At 36.3% G+C, this 11,687-nt stretch overlaps 2 protein-coding genes across 2 annotated transcripts in view; one reads left to right on the top strand and one right to left on the bottom strand.

Moving 5' to 3' along the window:
• The first annotated feature begins 3,187 nt into the window (after positions 1-3,187).
• LOC107732640 (protein disulfide-isomerase A6-like) lies at positions 3,188-9,696 on the top strand. The gene is made up of 13 exons (XM_016544039.1): positions 3,188-3,320; positions 3,839-3,983; positions 4,340-4,397; positions 4,711-4,837; positions 4,946-5,052; positions 5,135-5,265; positions 5,438-5,552; positions 5,807-5,947; positions 6,481-6,565; positions 7,290-7,362; positions 7,718-7,876; positions 8,026-8,122; positions 8,204-9,696. Exons 1-13 carry the CDS (start codon positions 3,305-3,307, stop codon positions 8,270-8,272), a joined length of 1,323 nt encoding a protein of 440 aa, XP_016399525.1. The 5' UTR covers positions 3,188-3,304; the 3' UTR covers positions 8,273-9,696.
• A 345-nt stretch (positions 9,697-10,041) lies between these two features.
• LOC107732641 (hippocalcin-like protein 1) overlaps positions 10,042-11,687 on the bottom strand; it is a 10,547-nt gene continuing 8,901 nt past the window's right edge. Inside the window, exon 6 of the mRNA XM_016544040.1 lies at positions 10,042-11,200. Within this exon, the coding sequence (XP_016399526.1) occupies positions 11,103-11,200 (98 nt within the window). The 3' untranslated portion in view covers positions 10,042-11,102. The remainder of the gene's footprint in view (positions 11,201-11,687) is intronic.

Here is an 11,687-nt window from a genome sequence, read left to right as displayed (position 1 = left end):
CTGAAGGCCATCCGCTACCTGATATGCAACCGCTACAAATGGCTCATCATCAAGATCGTCTTGGCTCTGCTGCTGCTGATCATGGTGGGCCTGTTTCTCTACAGCATGCCAGGCTATCTGGTCAAGAAGCTGCTCGGGGCCTAAAGAGGGGTCAAAAAGGTTAATTTGAGAGTTTCGGATTTGACCTTGCCCTCTGAAGTGGTCCTTTTCTAATATGTGGTTACAATTTGCAGCACTTCTTTTATTTTTAAACAACATCTTAAGAGTTTACCGTCCCTCATAGTTGCACTCTAAGCATAACGTATCAAATATCTTGACTTTTTCAGTATCAATTTGCATGTCTAACCCAAAAAAAGATCAATTAACTTATCTTTCTATTTGTACATTTCAAGAATAATTGGTCATAGGGAGAAAAGGAAAGCAGGGAAGTGTCTATTTTTGGTACAAAATTCAGTAAACTGGATTGATTTCTGGTATTCGTTCGAATGTTGATATAAATGCATTGCTTCAGATTGTTGGATTGGATTTTGTTGTTATTGTCTACATGTGTATGTGTCGCTGCTAGAAGCACAATAAGCATGCAAGGTTGTCTAAAGAAAGATGACTTGTTCATCAGTAGCTACAATCTGAAAAATATTATGATAGGGTTGCAGGCCTCATATATACAGTATGTAATTTGATTACACTTTGCCTTGATGTTTGCACTTTCAGTCCATGACACAAATCTTCTGCACTCCAGTAACATAATGTAGTTTATCCTTTAGAGAAACACAGACACTAGTAGGGGAATGATGTTTCATTTGACATTTCAAGCTTTAGCAACGCAATAGAATGCGATTTCTTATATTTCCTACTGTTGTTTTACTTGCGGTGTACATTTACTTGGTATGTACTTGTTTGCTTGCTATTTAATGTTTCTCTATTTAATGAATGGTAAATTTGACCATGGACCTGTTTGCACTGATTTTAGCTTGTTTATATAAAAAGAGTGTATTTTTAATTCTTGTTGTTGGATTGGATTTTGTTGTTATTGTCTACATGTGTATGTGTCGCTGCTAGAAGCACAATAAGCATGCAAGGTTGTCTAAAGAAAGATGACTTGTTCATCAGTAGCTACAATCTGAAAAATATTATGATAGGGTTGCAGGCCTCATATATACAGTATGTAATTTGATTACACTTTGCCTTGATGTTTGCACTTTCAGTCCATGACACAAATCTTCTGCACTCCAGTAACATAATGTAGTTTATCCTTTAGAGAAACACAGACACTAGTAGGGGAATGATGTTTCATTTGACATTTCAAGCTTTAGCAACGCAATAGAATGCTATTTCTTATATTTCCTACTGTTGTTTTACTTGCGGTGTACATTTACTTGGTATGTACTTGTGTGCTTGCTATTTAATGTTTCTCTATTTAATGAATGGTAAATTTGACCATGGACCTGTTTGCACTGATTTTAGCTTGTTTATATAAAAAGAGTGTATTTTTAATTCTTGTTTACAAGTGTGCAATATGGATTGATTTATTTATTTTTGTCAGTATGAAGACTTAATAAAATGAACTCATTGAAATAAAACACTGAACATGTTTGTTTCCATACTGTGGGTATGCATGTGTGTGAGAGAGTTTACAGTATAACCCTGTTCTCTTTCACACAGTCGTCCGACTACCAGCCTGTCGTGGTTTTTGAGTCCCATACGGGTGACCTGCATAATGTGTTGGCGGCAGTATAAATTGGCAACAGTGGTGACTGTGCTCAGCATAACCGGACTGATCTTTTTGGGCCTCCTGCTCTTTTCACTACCTTCAGCTTTCATCCAGAAGATCTTCAACATCTCTGGATAATTTCCTGGTGCCAGCACAAAGCAGGTTATTGAAATGGATGGCATCACTTATAAGCATTGCTGATTAAATGCAATTTATTGCTAATTTAAGGTAAATATGAGATCATCTGTCTGTTAAGAATATTATTAAAAATATTATTAAATGTTGGTGTTTGGCACTTGACAAGAGACTCTTACCCATCAAAGGCTTTTTATGGGATGGATATTTCTTCAACTATGAGCTCTTTTGCCACTGGTTTATTGGTCATTGGTTTAATTATTTGTCTAATTACAAGGTAACAGTGTCTATACATGCATCGCAGGAAGATTCTGTCATTCATTTTAGTCATTTATTTCTGAAAGTCATGAACATATCCACCACATTTCAACCTAGGCACAGTATTGTGACAATATTCTGTGCTAAAACTGATGGAAATTACATTTTAACGGAATAAAATGGTCGACCTCATTGTGTTGCTAAAGCAAATTTCATAGTTGACAATTTATGTACCACAAATAGTTATATAATAGCTATTTTCATGCTATTTGCGTGTAATTTGACAAAATTACAGCTTGATTGGAAATGTCACACAAAAAGAGACTCGATTAAAAACACCATTTCAACCTAGGCACAGTATTGTGACAATATTCTGTGCTAAAACTGATGGAAATTACATTTTAACGGAATAAAATGGTCGACCTCATTGTGTTGCTAAAGCAAATTTCATAGTTGACAATTTATGTACCACAAATAGATATATAATAGATATTTTCATGCTATTTGCGTGTAATTTTACAAAATTACAGCTTGATTGGAAATGTCACACAAAAAGAGACTCGATTAAAAACATTGAAATTTGCTAGTTTTAATAAAACTACCCCGGAGACATTATTAGCAGATGAACACGTTTATATATTTTTATACTCTAATTTGAGTAAGAATGCATCTTAAAGTAATTTCTTCACTATTATGTTATTTTTATAATATTGTGGCTGAAATTAAAATATTTCTTTAACCGTGCGACTTGGTTTCTATTTATTATTGCATGCATCTTAATTTATATAAATAACAAGTATGCATATGCATTTCTCTTTATCTTATATTAAAATGGATCACGTGGTTGCAGGACAATGGAAAATTTAATTGCAACGTTATGTTATCATCATATCTATTACTTTTGTTTTAGTACATACCTACTTTAGTACCTTTTATAAAACAATTTTAGTACCTCCCTCCCAGCCACTGTACTTCACCGAGGCGCAGAACTACACGTCGACCTCCTATTGGCTGAACTCGTCTCCGGGTGGAGGCGGGCCAATCAGCGCGGGCCACGGTGCGACTGTGTTGTGTTGGTACGCTGCTGGTTGGAGACCGGCTGTGTGATGCGCTGAATGAGGTGGAGAGTTCACGCGGCGCACACAGCACTGCACAGCCTGAACAACTGAACAAGATATTGACTAGGCACAAAGAACAACCATGCGAGCGTTCTTGGGTGAGTTATAATGATAAAATGCGTGAACTCAGCTGTAGAGTGGCGTTTTATCGACAAAAAATGCGTGTGAGGTGTGGAGAGCCTAACTTTAGTTAACGTGCAGAATTGCAGTGTGAAGGATACAGGTTATTGTGATAAAAGGGAAAACAAAACATTCTGTAAAACTAACTGAAGAGTGTTTTAGAAAGCTTCGGTTTACATAGAATGCATAAATGTAGCATTATAATATAGTTAAACATGCAGAGTGAGTAATGGTGGTTGGGCCTATACGTTACAGCAAATTCATCTCCATATTGCATGAGACCAATTTTGTGTTCATATTGAAATTCTGCTGTCATCCCTTGTATGTGCTTAGAGTCTGGAAGTAGAAAGTCCTGTTTTTTATGAACCATATATTCAGTGTTTCATTCTATGGTTTTTGTTCTTACAGAAAGATGCTGCATTGTTTTAGTTTTTTTTATAAAGCTGATGAAATCACCTGATGCTCCAGTATTGATGCTCCTTCTTTATGTTCTCAGGTGTGTTGGCGTGTTCTCTGACTGTGCTCTCTGTCCACGGTCTCTACTCTGCCAGTGATGATGTGGTTGAACTCAACCCCTCTAACTTTAACAGGGAAGTCATACAGAGTGACAGTCTCTGGCTGGTCGAGTTTTATGCCCCCTGGTAAGTTGTAAGAGTGTGGTGAAACCCGGATATGTGTCACTCGTAGAGATCTCTAGATCTGTAGTTACAGATCAGGTTACTGTCTGAAATACTGGTGCTGAATCAGCCCAATCTGTTGCTTTCTAAGCATTATATACACTGTGCAATGTTTGTTGAAAGCATAGTTTAGTTATTCTTCTCTAGTATTTCAGGCACTTTACTTGCATCATGATTTGCATGTCAATAGTTTTAGTTTGCATATGATGCATAATACAGTTGTGAGCATCATTATTAGACCTGTGTGGTTATACGTTTCATGATAGTGTTTAGATGTTAATGTTCAATATCTGACATCATCTTGTTTGTTTGTTTTTAAGGTGTGGTCACTGCAAGAATTTGGCTCCTGAATGGAAGAAAGCAGCCACGGCTTTAAAGGTAAATTCTGAATTTAAGAATCGTTGAATAAATTATTACTTTTATTCTGATCAAATAAATGCAGCCTGAGTGGGCATTGAGATTTGTTTCAAAATGTGTTTTTAATTAGTTGTTAATTATTAGGATTATTTTAATTGCTTAGAAGTACTATGTGTTGTTAAGGAACCATGCTTGTTCAATGGAATATGTGTCCTCATTTATTGTTCTAAATATTTAATAAGTGACCTGCCCCATTGCAGTTAATTGGATGAATCTAAAAGTAAAAAAACAACAACTTGGATTTATTGTTGGTGCCATGTGTGTTGTGGTACAGGGCATTGTGAAGGTGGGCGCTGTGGACGCAGACCAGCACAACTCCCTGGGAGGCCAGTTTGGAGTCCGCGGCTTCCCAAGTATCAAGATCTTCGGAGCCAACAAACACAAACCAGAGGATTACCAAGGTTCAGTACTGCATCTTCATAAAACATCTTGGCATGCACACAAAGAAAACATTTTATGGCAATGTGAAAGTCTGTTTGTCTCTCTCTCTCTATCTCTCTCTGTGTTAGGTGGCCGTAGCAGTCAGGCCATTGTAGACGCAGCTCTGAATGCTCTCCGCTCGCTGGTCAAAGACAGACTTGGTGGAAAGACTGGAGGCACAGACTATGGCAAACAGGTATGGAAGCCCACGTGATGAATTTGTTGCTATATTGTTACGTTTGCATTTTGATTGACTCTTTGGGTTCTGTTGTGATCAGAGTGGAGGCGGTGCCGGCAATAAGAAGGATGTGGTGGAGCTGACCGATGATAACTTTGACCGTACCGTGCTGGACAGTGATGATGTCTGGATGGTGGAGTTCTTCGCCCCCTGGTGTGGACACTGCAAAAAGTATGTGTCTCGTGTACATCATAAGACCCGTCTGTCTGTCATTCCACTGAAATAGTACCTGACATGCTGTGGCATGCATTATTTAAGCGCTTCAATTATTTACATGGATTCAAAGACAATGAAATTCCTCTGCCAGCTGGGCTTTCCCGTTGACTTTCTTTAATGTTTCCAGTCTTGAGCCGGAATGGACGGCAGCTGCCACAGAAGTCAAAGAGCAGACAAAGGGTAAAGTGAAACTGGGTGCTGTGGATGCTACTGTTCACCAGGGCTTGGCGAGCCGCTATGGGGTACGTCTGATGTATATCACTTATTTAATGTCTTTGAATATAAACAATTCTTATATTGTCTGTAGTTTCATTTTATATCCCAGTGATATCCCAACAAATAATATTAATCAGTTTTGGACACTGAACATTTTTGTTGAATATCTGCTGTTCTTTATTTTACTCTGTTCTATATATATTTTTTTTTTTGTCCTCTGGTTTTTGGGTTCACTAATTGCATCTGGACTTGCTGTCATTTCTGCTGGTTTTATTGTTAGATTCGAGGATTCCCTACCATCAAGGTCTTTCGTAAAGGAGAGGAGCCAGAGGACTATCAGGGGGGACGTACCCGATCTGACATAGTTGCTCGTGCCGTGGACCTTTACTCTGACAACATCCCTCCTCCAGAGCTTCAAGAGGTGAGGGTTTTCTCTTCTATTTTTAATAGGATAGAAGAGTATTGTTTAACTAGTGTTTTATATTGTTAGTAGTAATTAGTTTATTTTGTAACATAATAGGCATTGTAACTTGTATAAAAAATATTTGTGACCCTGGACCACAAAACCAGTCTTAAGTCGCTGGGCTATATTTGTAGCAATAGCCAAAAATACATTGTATGGGTCAAAATTATCGATTTTTCTTTTTAAATATATCAAAACTTAATTTTTGATTAGTAATATGTTTTGCTAAGAACTTCATTTGGACAACTTTAAAGGTGATTTTCTCAGTATTTTGATTTTTTTGCACCCTCAGATTCCAGATTTTCAAATAGTTGTATCTCGGCCAAATGTTGTCGTATCCTAACAAACCATACATTAATGGAAAGCTTATTTATTCAGCTTTCAGATGATGTATAAATCTCAGTTTCGAGAAATTAACCCTTATGACTGGTTTTGTAGTCCAGGGTCACATTTAGGTTGGTTTATATTCATGTGAATTTTATTTCCTTTAGATTTTGAATGAAGACGTTTTGAAGAAAACCTGCGAGGACTATCAGCTGTGTATCATATCTGTGCTGCCTCACATTCTAGACACAGGTGCATTTCGATGGCAACTATAAAACAAAAATCCTTTTTTTGCTTATCATTTGATAATCCTCTTAAACGGAATGATTCACTCGGGATGTACAATATACTGGAACCGTATTGGCTATTGTCTAATATTACCGATTTTTATTTTATATATTGGTCAGTATATAATATTTAATTATGCATGCTGATTTACTAATTTATTCTGTCATCTAATGTTCACTTAAAGTAAATTTTTAAAAAAGGACTAAAAACTTAAATATACAGTATAATGTTGTCTCATTTCACTTTTAGCATTTAAAGTTATTGATTTTTAGTTTTTGATTTCTTTTTTAAAATTTACACAAAATAGTATATAATTTCAGTACCAGCCATTTATCAGATACCAGCCATAATAAATTAATAAATTCATGTGGTGGTCATTAAAAGTGATCACTTCAGTTTATAACACGGTGTATGATACAAATGTATTAGTAACATGATGCATTTAAGTATTATTACTGTTATAGTTTGAATATTATGTACTATTATATTTTAATTATTAGTTTATATATCCTCAGGTTTTAGCCATTTTTAATAAAGTTTTATATATATATATATATATATATATATATATAACATTTTATGCTGTATTTTACTTACTGAAAATAATTTGTAATAGTTTGGATAGACAGTAATAATGCTGTTAATTTGTGGAAGCAAAGCTCAAACTGTATTTTCTCTATGCTTGCAGGTGCATCTGGAAGAAACTCTTACCTGGAGGTGATGAGGATGATGGCAGACAAATACAAGAAGAAGACGTGGGGGTCAGTGTTTTCAGTCTGAGTACAAGTTGAGATCAGTCTGCCCATAAATATAGTTTGGATAGACAGTAATAATGCTGTTAATTTGTGGAAGCAAAGCTCAAACTGTATTTTCTCTATGCTTGCAGGTGCATCTGGAAGAAACTCTTACCTGGAGGTGATGAGGATGATGGCAGACAAATACAAGAAGAAGACGTGGGGGTCAGTGTTTTCAGTCTGAGTACAAGTTGAGATCAGCCTGCCCATAAATAACACCAGTACATGTCACTGCTTGTGTGCCAGAGATGAGACTTTAGGGAATAGAGAGTGGGATACAGTCACACACATCACACTCTTCTCTCTCTCTCTCTCTCTACAGTTGGTTGTGGACTGAAGCAGGGGCACAGATGGATCTGGAGTCATCTCTTGGGATTGGTGGATTTGGCTATCCCGCCATGGCAGCCATTAATGCTCGCAAGATGAAGTTTGCTCTGCTCAAAGGCTCATTCAGTGAAACGGGCATCCACGAATTCCTCAGGTAACAGAAGGCTGGAGTTTATGTTTCTGGGAAACAAGTTACGTCACAGAGACTTAGCATACAGTAAATTGAAGGTGTTGTTTATAAGGGCCCTTCTAACTGTCAGCCTGTTTTATGTTGTTAAACTATCAATGTCTTTATTTATGCAGGGAACTTTCTGTTGGCCGTGGCTCCACTGCTACAGTGGGAGGCGGAGCTTTGCCTAAGATCAACACTGTGGAACCTTGGGATGGGAAAGACGGAGTGGTGAGTATAGAAAACAGTGTGAGGGTGCATAGATGTCATTCTTTGTTGTTCTCAAACCCCCCTTTTTTGGCCTTTCCTCAGTTGCCCATGGAGGATGACATTGACCTGAGCGATGTGGATCTGGATGATCTGGAGAAGGATGAGTTATGAGCCTGGTCTAAACTACTCTAGACCCCAAATGATGCCCATGTCTTCTCTCCCATGGATGAGGGGATGGTAAACTTCCTTAAGACTTCTGAAAAGATACGAATAAAGCAAATGGTTGTGTAGCTTTTTAAAAGAAAACATCTCCACGTTAGTTGAAAAATGAGGCTTTTCAGTATGTACATCACGATTGAGCTACGCTCTGCCTCAAGTTCCTCCTTCACTTTCTGATTTAACTTTTTGATTGGAGTTTTCAATCAGCTTGATGAAGCAGAATGTGACTCTCAGATTATCAAACACTTGTTTCCAGTAAGCAGATGTCACACAGAGGCTCTTCACAGAACACTTTCTAATATTTGTTTCATTGACTAGATTTAATGAGATAGCACTGGTCTTTCTGGTAATGAGATTAACCAGTGGCTATTTAAATCAGCCTTTCTGTAATTTCAGCAGCTTCTTGAGTTGCAAGATGCCTAAAGCTGTTTTCATTTTCACCCTTTCTCCCTCTGATGTGACTATTTTTTTTGGTTGTTTTTAAATTGTGTTACTGAAAAGAATGTCATCCAAACTGTATCCCAGTTTGCCCATTTGTCTAATGTGCTGGACCAGGTGTAATGTGGGCATCGTGTAGACTTTTCTTACGCAGCACTGTTTTGAAAAAAAAAAAAAAGTTTTTGTTATGAAAATAAAACAAAAATAATAAGTTGACTAGCTTTTTTTTATTACAGCTTATCTAGGAAGTTACTCAGATGAACACCGGTTGCCTATGAATCAGTGGTTTATTGAGAATTCATGCACATACACTGTAAAGATGCAACATTTAGATTCGCACTGATGCTTTGGCTTCACAAAAATATGGCTGGACATCCCATTCCCAGCTGCGATATAACTTTTTTTTTTTTTGTCAACCATCATTCCTTACAACACAATTAACACTATACAAAATTAGAAATGACTCATAAATCTAATATATATGTGTGTGTCCAGTACAAATATTCGTTTTGGCATTTCACTTCAACAGTCATTTTACAGAGAAAAAAAATACTAAGGGAGCACTGACATACCACACATGCAAAAGAGCAAATTAAGAGCCAAGTGAAAGAATGTTTCCTTTAACAGAAAGAGCTTGAAGATTCAATATTCGACATGAAGTGTTACTGTTACATTCCATGGAGCGATTTATCCAACAGCATCTGTACTGTTCATGTTGACACTGGATTGGTGAAAGGACAGATAGAAACTAACCACCTGTCTGCCATTCTATCTGCTCCATATGTCCACACAGACAACAGCGTTCAAATATTCATGAGCAGCCTAAAGGCTGATGGCTGCTGTTTTTTACCTTCAGGGCAGAAACGGTTGTGAAAAGTGTGACTGTCTGCTTATGTTACCTTGAAGTTTCATTTAGAATTGAAACCCAACACAAAGCAGAAAAATAATTATGCATGATTCAATTGCACTTTAAAACAGATCATCAATGCGCATTATAATTCGACTCATTCTCTGACCTCCTGAGGAAAAAAATCCAAACTTATTCTAGCATATTAGATTTTAAATCTAAATGCTACATTTGAACTCAAAACACATGGAAATGAAACCCCAGCACCCAACAGTGGGCGTTCATTATTGTTCACAAGTTTGGTTTCAGTAAGACTTTTCAAATGGTTTGAAAACATCTTAAGCTCACTAAAGCTGCATTTATTCTATCAAAATTACTTTAAATTAAGTAATATTGTGATATATATATATATATATATTTTAAAATATATCACCTGTGATGGAAAAGCTTAATTTTCAGTGGCCATTACTCCAGTCTTCAGTGTTACTGATCTTTCAAACCATGAAACTGATTTGCTGCTCAAGAAACATCTTAATATTTTTTGTAAAGCATGATACATATTTCTCAGGGTTCTCTGATGTACAGAAAGTTGGAAAGAACAGCATTTATTTGAAATAGAAATCTAACAATTGTAACAAAGCAAGCATGTTTACTATCACTTTTGATCAATTTAACGCATCCTTAATTAAAAAAAAAAAATCTTACTGACACCAAACTGTTGGCATGTTCTGTTACACAGTTAAAGAAGCAATACTTTCCTTTTAAAATAAAGTAGAACACAGACCGTCTGATGTTTCAAAATGATCATAATTGGCAGGACAGCAGGCGGCTCCGAATGCAGCTAGACCACATGATGTATAAAACCCAACTTTCAACAAAGAACACCTAGTACAAATACTATGTTTAGAACATGCCAAAAGCATGCACATAGTTCTCTGGAGATATCTGAGATAGATTTTTGGAATGAATGCCAAATAAATGGAATATTTACAAGCAGAACTTCATCTTTTTGCCAAATAGCCAGTCTAGAAATTTTCACATGCTACTGATTAATCATTTACTGCTTTGAGTGGAATGCAAACAATTGTGAAAATATAATTCTTTTTAGGTCATCTCTTAAAGACACTTTGAAATCACTTGACAATTTTACAGATTCATGCAAGTTTCATGCTTTTTTTTTTTATTATTAATGCAACCAATAATCGAAAGAATACGTTTTAAATTATAAATATCTGTAAATACCTGAATTTTGCCAATTGATTTCAAGGGTTCTTTAAAATTCTGACAATTCCCAGACATTATGACAACTCAACAATACCAATTCCAAAACCAGGCTGGAATACTGATTAAAAAGGTAACCACCCATTAACAGAAACTTTTTAAGCAGAAAAGATATACAAGTGTTTAATTAATACCGCAAACTACTTTTCTAATTAAATCTTGCCTTTTCAGTGTGCATGTGAGTGGTTTCCTGTCAGCTGCTTTTAAGATCTGTATTCATAACTGTCGAGAGGTGCTTTGGTCAGACTGGAGTAGTCTGACAATAGAGGGGTCACTCTTGGCACCTTTGATGAATTCCTCCAGAGAGAGTCTGCCTATAAATTTGAAGGAAAAAAAAAAAGGTTATTTCACCCATTTCCAAGAGTAACATCTGAGTGGTGCAAATATTGATGAAATACCCTGGAACTTAAATAAATCCTAAATATTGTTTTTCTGTGTGTCAGTGGTTGTCATGGACACTGTGAAAAATTATTTTCTAAATTAGTATTTCTGTCTTGACAAATTTACTTGGCAAGCGCAGTTACATAAGACATAAAAACATTAAATTTGGCTTAAAAAACGATTTGGCAATTGGGTAAGAATTTTTTTTAAAGGGGTCATACGATGTTGCTAAAAAGAACATTATTTTGTGTATTTGGTGTAATGAAATGTGTTTATGCGGTTTAAGGTTAAAAAAACACATTATTTTCCACATACTGTACATTATTGTTTCCCTTCTATGCCCCGCCTTTCTGAAACGCGTCGATTTTTACAAAACTCATCGGTCTGAAAAAGCGAGGTGAGCTGTGATTGGCCAGCTAT

The sequence above is a fragment of the Sinocyclocheilus rhinocerous genome, unplaced genomic scaffold (genome assembly GCF_001515625.1).
Source record: "Sinocyclocheilus rhinocerous isolate Xijiao unplaced genomic scaffold, SAMN03320098_v1.1 scaffold1542, whole genome shotgun sequence".
NCBI classification, from domain to species: domain Eukaryota; kingdom Metazoa; phylum Chordata; class Actinopteri; order Cypriniformes; family Cyprinidae; genus Sinocyclocheilus; species Sinocyclocheilus rhinocerous.
This window is presented reverse-complemented; position numbering and strand designations above follow the sequence as displayed.